Source organism: Syngnathus acus, chromosome 19 (assembly GCF_901709675.1).
Source record: "Syngnathus acus chromosome 19, fSynAcu1.2, whole genome shotgun sequence".
NCBI lineage: Eukaryota > Metazoa > Chordata > Actinopteri > Syngnathiformes > Syngnathidae > Syngnathus > Syngnathus acus.
In genome coordinates this window covers 4,476,196-4,490,762 of record NC_051103.1, presented here as the reverse complement: position 1 = coordinate 4,490,762, position 14,567 = coordinate 4,476,196, and the positions used below count along the sequence as shown (strand labels likewise).

The window sequence follows — 14,567 nt, the reverse complement described above, 5'->3', positions numbered from 1 at the left end:
AAATCATTCCCAAATTTCAAATCTTTTTCTGAACAATTCCGTTTCAGGCTAAAGTTTTTTTTTTTTTTTCCTCTGCTTGGATTCACATTAAATCCCCTCCAAATCCTTTAAAACGTTCTGATCATATTTCTTAATATTTTGGACATCTCATTTGCGTCAAATGCCTTTTCCAGCCGTGGGCCGGCATGAAAGAGGATTTCCGGAATTTACACACGCAATAAAACCATAAATTCCTGACACACATTCCACGTTTGTCGCTTTGAGGCGCCCCTAAAAACTTAGGGGGAAAAAAGCGGAAAATGTTTGCAAATAAGGACGTCATTGCAACGACAGGTTTATAAAGTGCAATTATAGCATTCGTTATTGAATAGGCTTATAAAATGCATTTGATAGAGCAAAATGATTTATTTTCGTTTCTTTTTAAATTGTTCAAAAATATAAAGACAATGTTAATGTTGTATAAAACAAAAGCCCATTTCATTTCAAACTGGACAATTTAATCGTCATTTTTACGTTCAATTTAAACACGATAAATACATTTTTGAGCCACCAAAACGCTGACAAGTGTTGCGGGCAATTTGTTGTGTTTTTGTTTTCGGAGCGCAAACATAACAGCTGACAAACGTTGTAAAGTTTTATGGCCTCTGACAAAATGCTAACACGTGCATTTTCATTTAATAAAAAAAAAAGGTCACAGTACAAAAAAACGCAGAATGATACATGAGTAGGACATTGCTCTAAATATCACATGACAATTTCTTGAATTAAAAATAGCCTCATATTGACGACTATGTCCCATAAAATTCACTTTTGCGTTTTAATGAAAGGCCCAATAACGACCGCAGCATTCATTTTAATCAAATAGGAATTTATTATTTCCGTAAGTCCCAGTGAGACGTTTATGCCCTGAGGTCTGGTTGTGTTAAAATTGGCACAAAAAAGTAGCAATCAAAAATCTTGAAGTGAATTTTGACGTTCACAGTTTTGCTGTAAATTGTGGGCATGCAGTGTTTGGTCTCCGCTGCACCCCCCCCAACCAAATTCCTTTTTTTTTTCAGGGTCCTCCCCTGTGATGCGGGGCGAGGCGAGGTCTCTGGAGTAAAGGGGGGCGCGTGGAGGTGACCTGGAGGCCCCGCGGGTCCGCGGGGTCGCGTTGTGCGCAGAAGCTACGTCCTTTGGGGACCCCCCTCACGAGAGGCCGCGGGTTCGGGACCCGGACGTTTGGCAAGCGTGGGCCTGAAGTACGAGCACAGAAAAAGGCCTGTTACTCAACTTGGGTAGCTCAATAATTATTATGAAGCATTATTTTTTGGGGTAGGCCTATATATGAGAGGATTTAAAAACAATCAATACATCCATTTGAGTTGGAACGACTAAAAATACATTTTTACCATTTATAAAATATTAAGTTATTAAGTTCGGGGACAATAAGTACAAAATAAACCTTGGAAATATTTTGATAAATTGCCCCACTTAAAATTTTATTGAACACATCAGAGCTATTTTTAACCAAAGTATTTTTTCTTCATTTTTACTTATGTGAGTAATTTTGCCTCCTCTGAAAATTCCTCACAATGGTGGCTGTGACGTCACTGTAATTAAATAAACAAAACCAAGTCCAGGTCCTCACCTGGCCCGGGGACCTTCACGGTAGTCCTGGTCCATGCTTTGTCTTTGTGGCAGGCTTCTGTCTGGAGTGAGGCGTTTCGAAAATTCCTGATGGTACTTGAAGTCCTCAGTGAGGTCTTGTGGGACAATAAAACACGCTTTGGAATCAGAATCAGAACCTGGCGAGTGTTCTCATTGTTGTCCCACTCAATAAACAGTTGAAAGTGCAATAAGGGCATTACTTAGTTTCTCAAATGTTTCATATTTTACTCACAAAAGAAAACAAAACGAAATAATAATAAAATTTAAAAAATACCACTGTACAGTAATACAAGCGCATAAGAAAGCAAAACGGAGGAATGATTTAACATTTAGGACACGTTTTGTTATTATTGAACACAAATGAGAGGAAATATGAAATACTAAGAAAAAAGTCTATTTTTTTAGCGGTCGGTGGATCAGTCGTATAAAAACACATCATCCCAGGCAAGAAACATCTGTGATATTATTTTCTTGAAAAAGAAACATCAATTTAAAATTCCACTTCAGTGGAGTGCATAAATCTTGCACATGCGCATTTTTCTAAATACAAACATTCCTCCCTCTTCCAGGATCAGCCACTGGTTCAAATAAAGCAAAACATTTGCCAGCTCTGAAGTAGTGCCCAAACCACAGGTGGCGCTAAAAGCTAGATTTATGAGGAGGTAGGAAAAGTACGGCTCGTGGGCCACAGAGAGACGCAAAATGTACAAATCCTCGGATGAGCTGTTATTGAAAAAAAACAAAAAAACACTCAACACACATTTAACATCCTTTTTTATGTTTTCAAATACTTTGTGTAATGATATCTTTTTTTTTTGTCAGTCACTTACCTGCCTAGATGGCAGTATGCAAGGAGTCGCCTTGGTCTTTTCGGAAAGTGGCGTCAAAGCGTCCACCTGCAGGGAAAAGTCTGAGTTAATCGACATTAACGCTTTGGCGAGGCGTTCACGGACACGCCAGTCACCATTAAAGATTGCCTCACGACCGACGCCCCCTGCTGGCGGGGGAAGTCAGCGTCTCGGCCCTCCGGCTGCAGCAGCTGGCGGATGTGCTGGACCAGCCCCAGGTCCAGTAGCAGCTTCTTCCTCTGGATCAACGCTTTGACCCGCTTCTCTTCCTCCTCTTCATCATTCTCATCTACCTCGCAGGTTTTGACGGCAGGAGGAGCCTTGAGAAAGGAAAAAGACTTTTCTTGGTACAATTTAAAAATAATTTTTAAAAAAACCTAAACTGTAAATGTAATATTTGGCGGCCATGAAAAAGGTCTAATGTGCACAAATGCTCTATTGGGAATTGAATATTGGACATCAAGGTGAATAAATGGAGCGCACCTTCACTAAAAACGACCCTGAATAAGGTTCGCTCCAGGAACCCCCCCCCCCCCCCCCCCATGTCACGTCTGGGGCTCTGTACATTTGCATGTGGCGACACTAAAAGTGTCCAAGCATCATCTGGCTCATTTGAATGCTGCCAGCGGGGTCAAAGAGAAGGCCACCAATTCATCCTGGGACAAAAGAGCGTGCGGACGCCCTCTCGCGGCGGCTTTGGAGAATCACCGTCTCGTTGGCGGGGGGTCTGTGTGGTGCCGGTCGAGGTCTGAGATTTTTGGAGCGCTCTCCTGCCGTTTCGCCCTGAGAGTCCCGATTCCGGACGATGTTCACGGTCCTCTGCCTGTCGTGCAGTTCTTGTAGTAGTTGCCTTTGCATGAACAGCAATGGGATTTTTAATATTTAATTTGATCATGTATATAGCGACAGTATTTTTAGATAAAATAATCACTCATAAAGATTTTATTTATTTATTTATTTATTTTTTATTTTTTTTATTTGTTTGTTTGTACTAAATTATCCAATTGTGTATTGTTATATTAATTTAAACAATCCATTTAATTTTATCAATCCATATGATCATTTTAACTATGAACCAATACTTTTTGGGGGTTTTGGATAATACGGAAAAATACAAGTTCTCCCCATAGCTGGCTGGTGGAAATTTCTCAGGTACCTGGCACACTCTTGTCGCGCTCTGGAAGCTTCCGTGGCTTGCACCAGCGAGCTTCCCTGTGTGAAGAACTTGTCGTACTTATCTTCTCCCTCCCTGGGGAAGATCCTCCGGAAGCCTCCCATGTGATTGGTCTCGTATGTCTCTCTCTGCTGGGCCGAGGCGGCCTGGCGCTGGAGCAGCTCTTCGGTCCTTCCGGATAAAAAAAAAAAAAGCAGAGGACTCGAGTGACATGATTTGACTAGAAACACAAACACGGACTTGCAGAAAGACCTTGCCGCTTTGGTCCGGTTCTCTTGCAGACGTTCCTTGGAGCGCTTGCGCTCCTCTTTGGTGATCTTGCTTCTGTTGCAGGCGTTCAAGTTGATGAGCAGTAGCGTGTCCAGCAGCAGAGCGTCCTTCACCTCACGGTCTAACGGCGAGTCGGTGGTGAAACTGGGCGAGTGGTTCACCTATCCACACCTCACAAATTAGCTGAGTACTTTCAATTAGTGAAGAGGTCTGGGCGGTACCTCGAGAAGCCAGGGCCGCATGCGTTGATCCAGCAGGACGTCGAAGCCGAGGATCTCGAAGCAGGCGCTGTCGGCGGTGTGGTGGGGGAAGCACGTGTGGTAGTTGTGTTTGAGAACGGGCTGCACGGCGATTAGCGTCTTGATGATCATGTCCTCGATGTCGCCCCAGAGTTTGTCGGCGTCGGCGCGCGCCTCCTCCAACTGCTGGATGAGAGTCGACAGCTTCCTGGAGGAACCAAAACCGGACCGCTGACAACTTTGCTCATTTTACCGTCGTGTTATATTGTCACCGTTTGCTGCCGGTGTGGTCGTCACGGATGAAGTTGTCGTTGTGCTTGTTGATGGCGTAGTTGGTCAGGTGCATGCACACTTCGTCCTAATGAGAGAAAAATGACCATTTCATCCGTGATCATTCCAAAAGTCAAGAACGTCTGTCCTCACCATATTGCTAAGTGCTGGTTCCATGTACTTGGTGGTGCAGAAGCGGGCCAGTCCCTCCTTGAACAGGAAGATCCTGAGCGGGTCACATGACGTCACCAGCACGTAGATACGCAAGTCGAACTTGTAGCCGTCCATGATTAAAGGCTGAATTCAAGACATTTAGAATTTGAGTATGTGCACGTGGATGTGTGTGTGAGTTGAGATGAGGTTATATTACGTTTTCGGTTTATGTGAGTCGTTGGGATGTGTTGAGCACCCACCCTGGTGATGTAGAGCTGACAGATCATGTGTTCGCCAGGCCGAATATCACTCTTGGATCTTGTGATGAAGATGCCGCGTCCCTGACAGCCGGAATCTGGCTTGCAGATGAAAGTGGCGTGCCGTTTGACACGCGTGAAGGCCTGGAAGTCGTAGTAGCTACAAAAGACAATGAAGAAGGGCGAGGTAAATACTTGAGATGGTTTGGTGGGGTCGAAAACAAACGCACTCTGCGGGAAGACACCACGTCCTTGGAAAGATGTTGTAATCTTTCGGGAAGAGCTTCAACATGCGGTTCAAGTTCCTGGCCAGAGTGTCTTTGCGGCAGATTTCGATCATTCCAGGGAAATGATTGATTTTCTGGAATGCGGCAAACACACATGTGAAGGTTTCTTTCTTTTGGATGACACCACAAAGAGTTGCAAAGGGCTTCGAACCAGTCCAGGGTGTACTCCACTTTGGACCACTACCTGGTACTGCTTCATGGCTTTCACCCTCTCGAGAGATACGGAGCAGTCGGACCACATCAGCGTCCAATCGTCTCCCTCCGTCACTTTGAGGCCGTAGCGACGAGCGGCGCGCCGCACTGGGATTTAAAAGACAAACTTAGTGTGTTCACTTACCGATGCAATGTATTCAAATTCTTACCGCTTTCATACTTGCAGTTGCTCAAGTTAATCCACACATATCTGCAAGAAAGGAAATGACGTTTTTTTTAATCTTTTTATTCTATTTATATATATTTTTTTTTATCGCATGCGCGGATCGGTTGGCACTTTTTAAATTTCGTTGTACATGTGACAATGACAATAAAGATCTATTCTATTCTATTCTATTCTATTCTAAAAGCGCTTTCGGCAGGTAAGGAGATCTCTCCTACCTCCTCTTGGACCTCTTGCGCCTCTTGAGGGTGTGTTCCAGCCCTGGCGCGCTTTGCACTTGGATGATATTTTCTGCTTGTCCTTTTTTCAGCTGTTTGCATCCAAACGGCAGAGTCATCCTGAAGGTGACAAATTAAGACGAAATAAAAAGCTAGGATACGAGAACTTGTTAGTGTAGTAGTCATAGTCATGAACGATAAAAGTCAGAGTCTAGTGTAGCGATGGATGAGTTTACAAACGTTTGTTCTTACTGTGGATCATTTATGGACGCTAGGCAGGGCTTTAGGGCGCATCGCAGGTACAAATTCAAGGTGCCAGGTGTCAGCGTTGGGATCCAATGATGTGGATGATACCCAGGGTCGCTCAAGGTCAACTTAGCCAGCCTGATGACATTTGCTGGCTTTGGTTACGTGGCGGGATTTGTGTTACCATTTCACATTCAACAGGCGCAGCTTGATGAATACATTATTATTAGAAAGTCAATCATAAGAATGAAAACCATGAATTGGAATGAGAAAAATTTACCTTCCACACTCACAGTTGATTCATTTATTTCAGTCTCCAAGTGACCTTAGTGTTCTCAGTCACTCGCCTTCGCCTGCATGGCCAAGCCGACGCAGGAGATGCCGAAATGGGTCAAGATGAAGCCCTGAGCCGCGGTCTACTGGAGAAATGGAAGCAGGCGTCATGTTGTCATGGCGAGCTCGGGTCAGATGAGCATCGCTGGGATCTGGTGAGCGATTAGAAAGTGTCGAGGATGACAGAGAGCAAGTCAGTCTCTTAGTAGCATCAGATGGGGTACAGTGCTCAAATGTTGCCATGGCAACCAACAGCTCAAAAATCAACATTAAATTTGCATTTACTATGACAGGTCTCTATTACTACTCTATACTTTCTATTTTAAGTGTTCCTGCCCTAAAATTCCACTCACCTCTGACCCCCTCACCCCTGTGCACTTTAGGGCTCGTTTCAAGATTCGGCCATTTGTTTTAAAATCTCTAAATGGCCTCATCTTACCTCTGAGCTGCTCCATTCCTACACTCTTTCCAAATGCATTAGGTCACCTGAGCAGTTAGTGTGAAAATTGCTATGCTGTTTTTATTGTGAAATGCATTTTATAAGTGTTTCAGCTAAAAATCATTGAAATCCTGTAAAAATCATTCACAGACTGCACTTAAAGGGTAATTATTTAAAAACATCACAAGGTTAACTACTTCTCACGCATATATCCTGTTTATTGAGGTTGTAAACTTTGCGAGAGTAAAAAAAAGAGGTTAAACCTAGTTTACGCTTTGCTGTCATGCTGCCATGGAAACCAAATGCTGCAGAGTTCCCATGGAGACCGCTCTGCTGCTAGCCAGTTAGCTCGCTTTCTTGCTTGAAAAATGGCTTTAAACGGGATTAAACGTCACCAACCTGCTCTGATTGAGTGAGTTTCCAGACTGCCGCCGCTTGGTTGGATTTTTTCGGCTTCGGCGTTGCTGTTCTTGACACAAACAGGCATAGAGTCAACAAGTCAACGAGAGTTTGACGCGAACAAGGACGCTTCTGATTTAAGCCAATCAGCAACACGGTCACATCGCTGGCCTTCTCGTCTCTGATTGGATGGTGGCTCGTCGCTGATTGGTCGTTGATCCCTGCGGCCTTTGCGTAAACATGTTTCTTTTTTTGTATTTATGGTTAATTCTATGATATTTTACAATAATTTATGAATACAGAATGTCCTAAATGTACCGTGGTTATGATGACAGTAATATATTCTATTTCAATCAAAGCACATTTTAAAGTTGTTTGATTTATTAGTTGTGTTATTTTTAAAAATTGGAAAAATAAATGAAAACATTGAGACAATTTTTACAATATATCAAGTGCGACATCTGTAAAATACAAACTAACTAAAAAGATGTCGCTAAGGTCAATGTCATACTTTTTTCTTTTAGTAGAAACTCAATGAATAGCCTGGTGTATATTTATAGAGCTGAAAAAACAATAGATTGCAGTTAAATGACACGTAAATAAAATGAAATTATTATACAAATGTAATGTAATATTAATGTATACTCTGTGTATATCTAAAGAATATGTATGAATTTACATTTAGATTAGATCAAACTGAAATATTACAAAATGAATAAAAATAACAATTATTAAAATAAATATGATCGTATAATAAAAAATAAGACAATAAGTAAAAACAAATTACATTTGGCGAAAATATCCAATGTAATCATAATAAGAGTACAAATACTAAATTAAATGTAGGCCTACTCTCTTGTATATGATTTTTAGAAAAGAAGACAATATAAATCAATCTGCTTATACTTTAATCAGTTAAAAGTTAAATGTGCAAAGAGACCAACAGAACTGATTTTTCTATGGGGTTGTCTCCCTCTTGTGGTAGACAGGCGCTTTACAATGTAAATAAATTGAATCCTGTCGGACTTCGATCGAAATGTTATCCGACTAGACGATCTAGTGGCGTACTGATCAAAGTTCAATTTAAGGTGCTGGCTGTGTCATGATGACTTCCACATCGTTCAATGGATGAAAACAACCTTTAGATTTTCTTTTGGCAACAAATAGACCCGTCTTGTGGAACATCGCCAGAAAAATGCACTGATCCGAGGGTCCCTGAACACAACAAGTTGCAGACTTCACTCGTTGAGCGCAGTAATAACAACAAAACCATGTAAGTTTTAATTCTCTTCCAGGCTTTGCGTCACCATATCAGCTCTTCTTGACCTATTACTTATCAGTGTGACGCTTAATAACAAACGAGATCATTATCTTACATCTCACCAAATTGTGCAAATTGTTTAAACAATCGCTGCTGATTTTTTAAGAGGTTTATTTTGTAAACAGAAAGTGAAGTGCAGACAAGACTGCTAAAAAATAATAATTAAAAAGACGACCAAGGGGAAAGAGACTTTTAAAGGAAGTGTCATGTCACTGTTATGTTTTGGTAACACCTGCTGTCTTCACTCAACGCAGCCTGATCGCTGCGTGCGTTTGTTTACTCCAGCATGTACAACTCCACTGACGCCTTCTCCCAGGTGGCATTCAGGGACGTCCCGCAATCGTACCCACTTGCTACCACAATTAATTGCTGCTACACACTCGCTGCACACTTCCAAACAAGTCCACGCGACTGGGTCGGCATCTTTAAGGTAATTTTTGCATATGTGGCAAACGTATATGACTCGAATAGTAACACCAAACTATTGTCTTGCATTATTTTGCATCATTAAAGTATAGATGCATGAAAAATCCACTTAGTGGTGATGGTTTTATACTTGGTACTGTTTTATTTTTTTATTTATTTTTATTTCGGGCTCTGATGCATTTGTGGACCTTCTGTATTTTGAGCTACTAGAACTATGTTTTCCCTGTTTTCTCCAGGTGGGATGGAGTACCATCAAGGACTATCACACTTTCATGTGGGTGGAGTCGTGCGGGGACTCGAACCAAGAACAATCATCTACAAGGCACGCTTATTTCAAAGGTGAGACACCACGACTATTCAATTGTTGAGTCATCCACTTGTATTGTTTTGCTGTTGACCTCTTTAATTGACCTCTACACTCAAGTTCTTCAAGTTGTCCAAAGTCAAACATTTACAGCACAGAATAGCCATAGCAAAATCTTTAGAGTGAATGACTCCATGCCAGGATCAAACTGGCCACCATTAAACCTTTATTAAATCTACAAATAATATTTTAAATAGGAGTGGGTGGTGTCTGTGGGGCAAAAATATTTATATTTATATTATTTATATTATTTATATGTATTTGATGGTTTAAGCATGTGCTTCAGACTTCCACCGCAAGAGGGCGACAGTACAATTCAAAACATACATGCTTATAAGAAAGTGAGCGTTATTTATCATCAATTCACATCGTTACGCAGATCAGTGTGAAAATACACATTTATATTTATATTCGCACATATTGTGGCATATCAAAATTGGCATCTGCATCCGGCGATATGGCCTTCAAATTAGATTTATATTTGTTCAACAGAATACTACCTGCCCAAGGATGAGTTGGACTTCTACCAGTTCTGCTACGTGAACAGCTCAGGACAAGTGTGTGGCGCCAGCACGCCCTTCTGCTTCAAATCGCAACATCCCAACGACGAGCAAATTGCAGCCAATGGCTCAGACCTGATGGTCATTACCACGCAGGTACACATACATGCACCAAATTCCTCCCAGCTGAGCTCCACCAGGGCTTCAGAACCGAATAGGAAGACTCTTAATTTTTATATTGCATAGATCTTGTGGCGCAACGGTAGCGCGTCTGACTCCAGATCAGAAGGTTGTGTGTTCAAATCACGTCAAGATCAGAAAATTATTTTGCTTCATCTTGGAACTGAAAGACTGTTGGTTCCGTTTCTTCCACACAAACATAGCTCTCCACCAGAACCTCAGTACAGAACACAAATATCACCAAGCTGCTTGAGCAAAGCCGCTGGATTACTCTTCTCTGAAATCTTGACAAGATTAATTATGCCACATTAATTATGCTTGGAAACTCTCTTTTGCCAAGACCTTGTGGCGCAATGGTAGCGCGTCTGACTCCAGATCAGAAGGTTGCGTGTTCAACTCACGTCAGGGTCAGTGACCTCTTTTGATTTATCTCTGGACCGAAAGACTGCCGGTTCTGATTCTTCCGTAACTCTCCACTGGTACCAAGGAACAGAAAACGAATTTCTCCATAGTTCCAACAATGTTTTCCAAAAATCTCACCCTTAAAAATTGTGTGTCACTGCGTATCCATGGTGATCACTGTAGCAAGGCCTTGTGGCGCAACGGTAGCGCGTCTGACTCCAGATCAGAAGGTTGCGTGTTCAAATCACGTCAGGGTCAGTGACCTCTTTTGATTTATCTATGGACCGAAAGACTGCCGGTTCTGATTCTTCCGTAACTCTCCACTAGTACCAAGGAACAGAAAACGAATTTCTCCATGTTCCAGCAATTTCTGAAATCTCGCCCTTAAAAATTATATGTCACTGCGTATCCATGAAAGTTATTGAAGCAAGACCTTGTGGCGCAACGGTAGCGCGTCTGACTCCAGATCAGAAGGTTGCGTGTTCAAATCACGTCAGGGTCACTGACCTTTTTGACACATCTCGTGACCTAAAAGGACCAGTGTTTTTTCTAGAGCTGTATATAATCGTCATCCTCATGTGGATATTGTGCGCCACCAGGAAGAGGTGGAGCAGAGCGATCGGGAAATTGCAGCGTTGAAGGACGAGGCGCATCGCATCCGACAGCAAAATGAAAAGTTGGAAACAGCTTTGCGGGAAGAGAGACGAGAAGCCGCCATCTTGAAGGTCTTACAACAACACTTGTGTGATGCTGATGGATGAGCGCCAGTTGACTGTACGCTTTCACAGGACAAACACGATGGACTGGCCTCAGAACTTCATTCGACGAAGCAGCAGCACGAGCGTCTTTTGAGTACTTGGCAGGAGCAACAGGAAGAAATCCAACGTTTGAAGGTTTGATTTCGCCTTACGCTTGTAGACAGGGTCAACATTGTGCTGTTTGTTGTCTTTAGGAGTTGCTGACCCACATGAACAATCAGGTGGAACTTCAGGAACAGAACCTTGCTGAGTGCACAGATTCTGATCACAAAGGTGACGACGGTGGACTGCTGCTACAAATTGAGGTAGGTGGATTCAGATTTCGAACGTCAGAAATGTCAGGACTAATTTGATCTTACATGATAGTTCATCTACATGCGTTCCTTTCCGGTCTTCCAGCTGCAACTCCGAGAAGCTCAAACGATGATTGCAAACAAGGACGCCGTGATCGAGGAGAAGAACAACTTGACGGCCATGTTGAAACGCCACAACCAAGAGCTTGCTCAAGAGAACCAAGTAAACACCTACTCGTTGATGTTGCACATTACTGCTGTCCTCACTTTGGACTCCATTTAATTGCTAGAAGCTCACAGATGACATGGAGGAGCTGCGAAAGACTTTAGATGACCTTCAAAAGCGGTTGACTGCACGCTCGGTGCAGCCAGAAGCAACGGAGATGTGTGACATTTCGGATGACACACCTGTTGGTATGTTTAGCTTTAGCACGATTCATTTGTACATTAAATCAATCTGATGTTTTGCTTTTTTTTTTTTTGCAGTGAGCCTTGTTGACAATGATGAGCAAGACCAGGTAACCCCTCGATTAGACTGGTCAATAGTGACTGGTCTTAAATTCCTGTTTTTATGTGTTCCTCCAGCCAACCCTGATGTGCCGTCACTGCCTGGAGAGCTTCCCAGGAAGTACGCGGGCGGAGGTGGAATGTCACGAGCGCAATCACCAAGTGTGTCCTTTCTGCACGCTCATCTGCGACGACATGGAGCAGAATGTGTTTGAAGACCATGTCTACAGTCACGAGATGTGACCGTAAAAAGCACCCGCTAAATTTAAAGGCAGTATAATTACAGCTAAAGCTTTGCACAGTCTTAAAGAAATCACAAGATGTATTTTTATTAATGTGAAAACAGCTCAACTGTTCTTGAAAACATTTGACATTGATATGAAGACATTACAGTGTTTTCCGGCTACGTTGCAGATTCTTAGGCATGTATTTTTTTTTAATCAGTGTTTACGGAATTCATTTAGTTTTGCAAGCCAGTATTAAATTGTTACACAACAGGATGAGCAGTACTGAGAACTTGTAGAAGAGAAGTGGTGTAATTAGGAGCAAGAAGAAGAGGCGGAGAAGTGTCGTTTGCTCTGTGTGTGTTTTGGCGTTCTTATATCGTGAATTATCACATATTGCGGGTGTGTCTGATCATGGGGGTTCATTGTACTGGCATTTTGTACAGTCACGTGTGTCCATAACACCCCCCCACACCCTTGCGCTGGCACATTATGGGCTAAATCCTCATCCAGGGTTTGGTCAGGGGCTCATCTGATTGGCCTCCTCGGGCGTGACATCACGGGAGGTGAGCTCCGAGAAGAGGGCGGGCAGCCAGTACTGCGGCTCGCCCGATGCCTGAGAGTCCAGCCAGGCCAGGCCCTCCTTCAGCAGGTCGTCCTACCAATGACAACACAGGTCAAGAGATGTCTCGTGAGTGGGATGTTGTTGGCGTGGACTTACCAGGACGTGACTCGCTCGGTCGTTCTCCCACTTGAGACCGTCTTTAATTTCACTCACCGTCACGTAGCCCTTCTTCTGCAAAGTAGTGACAATGGGTTTGAAGTAGAGATATTTTTTTTATTTATTGTTTTGGGGGTACGTGTGGCTTACTTCAGCCAGTTGGAGGACCACCGTGTGGTCCATGTTGAGCTCCGCCGGAACGGACTGCACCAAGTAGGAGCCACCCACCGGAATCATCCCGAAACCGTTGCCCATGACTTTGAGTTTCTTGATAGCTCGAACCAAATCATCCCTGGGGAAACGTGCGACACATAAAGCAATGTGAGGTTCAGAAATGTGTAAGGATTTGATTTTTTTTTTTAAAAATCTGTATTGGAAACACTTACTGGCTGACATCCTGAGCGTATTTACCGCGACTCTTAAGAACCCTGTGATGCAGTTCATCCAAAGTCATGAGTCCTGACAGAATAAATAAAAGCCTTTCACTGCTATCGCCATGGTGATGTTGAGCGGCATTGATCACTAACCTCCGTTTCTGTGCTTGAGGGCCAAGCAAACCTCAATAATCTGCACGCCAAGCTCGTAGTAGAAGTCGCCCACCCCGAGCATCTCTGACCAGAAACCTTTGCCAGCTGTCAAGAAAGCAACATTTTCATTTCAAAATAAAATAACAAGAATATGCTCAAAGATTCTTTTTCATAGTGACTCTGACAGGCAAGCGGGTCAACTCCAATAGTGGCGCACATCTCCTGAAACTGGACCCGGAACTGGGAACTTTTGCGGATTTCCTGTTTGTGCTTGCTGGCAAACTCCTCCAGGTTGGACTTGAATGTTTCCAGCTGCTTGGACATCTGACACAGAGGGGGAAAAAATAACCATGTGTAATATTACATCACTTGTACAAAAGTCGACACACTTCATGTAATTAAGCCAACACACTTACCTGAACGATTTGATCCTCTGCAAGAACAGTTCCTCTCTCTTTGTATTTGGCCTATAAGGAAAATGGAAGTCAGTCAAAAATCTCTTAAGAATAGTGTCATTTAAACATCTTACTTCATGCAGGCTCCCTGAATTGCAGCCAAAGTATAGACTTGACTTTGATGAATAGTTTACATTTTTAGAGCTGTCCTCGTGATTTTGATGATTAGTTGGGCTCATTGCATTCCTTTTTAGTTACTTACCATTAGGTTTGCTTTCAGCGTTCACATTTTTACAAAACATTTGAATGTTCTTACCTCTGCAAGCTTCTTTTTGGCGATGGCGCCCGCACCGACCCCTCTCCGGTGCATTTTAATTTTAATAAAAGGGGGAAAAGTACTAAAACGATAGGAGAACTCGTTTATGTTCAAAATGACGACAGTTTTCTATGTTACGAAGGAGCTAAACCACTCAAGTAATGTTTACATCAGTGTAACAGCACCGAGGTACGCAACTATTGAAAACCTTTGACTTCCGCGGTTTCAACTCAGTTGTGTATTTCAAGTTATAAAATTGTACATTTTTTCGAAAATTTGCTACGATTGACAGATGTTGGAGCTACTTCCGTGCAAGCGTTTCCATTTTGACAGCTTGGAATAAAATAGCTATTTTCTAATGACTGCCTCCTGGTGGCCCGGCGATTATTGCACCTTCATTTTAATGCGTCATAGCAGTTAAATTTAATTGAAATTTTGATTTTTTTTTGCGGGGAAAAATATACAGTGTCTATT

At 42.7% G+C, this 14,567-nt stretch overlaps 3 protein-coding genes and 4 non-coding genes across 10 annotated transcripts; 5 read left to right on the top strand and 2 right to left on the bottom strand.

Moving 5' to 3' along the window:
- Positions 1-455: 455 nt before the first annotated feature.
- On the bottom strand, positions 456-7,278 carry ttll6 (tubulin tyrosine ligase-like family, member 6). Of its 2 annotated transcripts, XM_037277835.1 has the most exons (18): positions 7,160-7,278; positions 6,269-6,473; positions 5,995-6,126; positions 5,743-5,862; positions 5,511-5,551; positions 5,333-5,448; positions 5,092-5,222; positions 4,865-5,021; positions 4,605-4,748; positions 4,454-4,539; positions 4,164-4,389; positions 3,925-4,103; positions 3,655-3,843; positions 3,207-3,348; positions 2,615-2,818; positions 2,481-2,546; positions 1,631-1,745; positions 457-1,236 (listed from the first exon to the last, which is right to left on the bottom strand). In XM_037277835.1, the coding sequence occupies exons 4-18, from the start codon at positions 5,859-5,861 to the stop codon at positions 1,055-1,057; spliced, it is 2,097 nt and encodes a 698-aa protein (XP_037133730.1). In that variant the 5' UTR covers position 5,862; positions 5,995-6,126; positions 6,269-6,473; positions 7,160-7,278; the 3' UTR covers positions 457-1,054. The 2 variants fall into 2 exon arrangements, with proteins under 2 accessions (XP_037133731.1, XP_037133730.1); XM_037277836.1 differs by lacking the exons at positions 6,269-6,473; positions 7,160-7,278 and having other exon boundaries at positions 456-1,236; positions 5,995-6,122.
- A 960-nt stretch (positions 7,279-8,238) lies between these two features.
- calcoco2 (calcium binding and coiled-coil domain 2) lies at positions 8,239-13,534 on the top strand. Of its 3 annotated transcripts, XR_005101078.1 has the most exons (12): positions 8,240-8,432; positions 8,766-8,910; positions 9,143-9,245; positions 9,763-9,926; positions 10,952-11,077; positions 11,141-11,245; positions 11,305-11,415; positions 11,510-11,626; positions 11,694-11,817; positions 11,890-11,921; positions 11,989-12,212; positions 12,327-13,534. XR_005101078.1 is itself a non-coding variant. In XM_037277899.1 (11 exons), the coding sequence occupies exons 2-11, from the start codon at positions 8,767-8,769 to the stop codon at positions 12,151-12,153; spliced, it is 1,164 nt and encodes a 387-aa protein (XP_037133794.1). In that variant the 5' UTR covers positions 8,239-8,432; position 8,766; the 3' UTR covers positions 12,154-13,534. The 3 variants fall into 3 exon arrangements, 2 of the variants coding, with proteins under 2 accessions (XP_037133794.1, XP_037133793.1); XM_037277899.1 differs by having other exon boundaries at positions 8,239-8,432; positions 11,332-11,415; positions 11,989-13,534; XM_037277898.1 differs by having other exon boundaries at positions 11,989-13,534.
- trnaw-cca lies at positions 10,016-10,087 on the top strand. The gene has a single exon. It is a non-coding gene; the product is annotated as a tRNA-Trp (tRNA).
- Positions 10,290-10,361, top strand: trnaw-cca. The gene has a single exon. It is a non-coding gene; the product is annotated as a tRNA-Trp (tRNA).
- trnaw-cca lies at positions 10,539-10,610 on the top strand. The gene has a single exon. It is a non-coding gene; the product is annotated as a tRNA-Trp (tRNA).
- On the top strand, positions 10,783-10,854 carry trnaw-cca. The gene has a single exon. It is a non-coding gene; the product is annotated as a tRNA-Trp (tRNA).
- On the bottom strand, positions 12,340-14,453 carry snf8 (SNF8 subunit of ESCRT-II). The gene is made up of 8 exons (XM_037277964.1): positions 14,094-14,453; positions 13,799-13,849; positions 13,568-13,706; positions 13,383-13,487; positions 13,242-13,314; positions 13,006-13,147; positions 12,856-12,930; positions 12,340-12,792 (listed from the first exon to the last, which is right to left on the bottom strand). The coding sequence occupies exons 1-8, from the start codon at positions 14,145-14,147 to the stop codon at positions 12,655-12,657; spliced, it is 777 nt and encodes a 258-aa protein (XP_037133859.1). The 5' UTR covers positions 14,148-14,453; the 3' UTR covers positions 12,340-12,654.
- Positions 14,454-14,567: the final 114 nt, after the last annotated feature.

Bases quoted from the DNA above. Each gene is read 5' to 3' on its own strand.
- ttll6 (XM_037277835.1), bottom strand. From the start codon at position 5,861: ATGACTCTGCCGTTTGGATGCAAACAGCTGAAAAAAGGACAAGCAGAA. The intron at 4,104-4,163 runs GTACCGCCCAGA...AGGTGTGGATAG, and splicing joins TGCGGCCCTGGCTTCTCGAG to GTGAACCACTCGCCCAGTTT. The intron at 1,746-2,480 runs GTAAGTGACTGA...TTGTCCCACAAG, and splicing joins GCATACTGCCATCTAGGCAG to ACCTCACTGAGGACTTCAAG.
- calcoco2 (XM_037277898.1), top strand. From the start codon at position 8,767: ATGTACAACTCCACTGACGCCTTCTCCCAGGTGGCATTCAGGGACGTC. The intron at 9,927-10,951 runs GTACACATACAT...GTGCGCCACCAG, and splicing joins TGATGGTCATTACCACGCAG to GAAGAGGTGGAGCAGAGCGA. The intron at 11,078-11,140 runs GTCTTACAACAA...ACGCTTTCACAG, and splicing joins GAGAAGCCGCCATCTTGAAG to GACAAACACGATGGACTGGC.
- snf8 (XM_037277964.1), bottom strand. From the start codon at position 14,147: ATGCACCGGAGAGGGGTCGGTGCGGGCGCCATCGCCAAAAAGAAGCTT. The intron at 13,850-14,093 runs GTAAGAACATTC...TTTTCCTTATAG, and splicing joins CCAAAAAGAAGCTTGCAGAG to GCCAAATACAAAGAGAGAGG. The intron at 13,488-13,567 runs GTCAGAGTCACT...CTTTCTTGACAG, and splicing joins TGGAGTTGACCCGCTTGCCT to CTGGCAAAGGTTTCTGGTCA.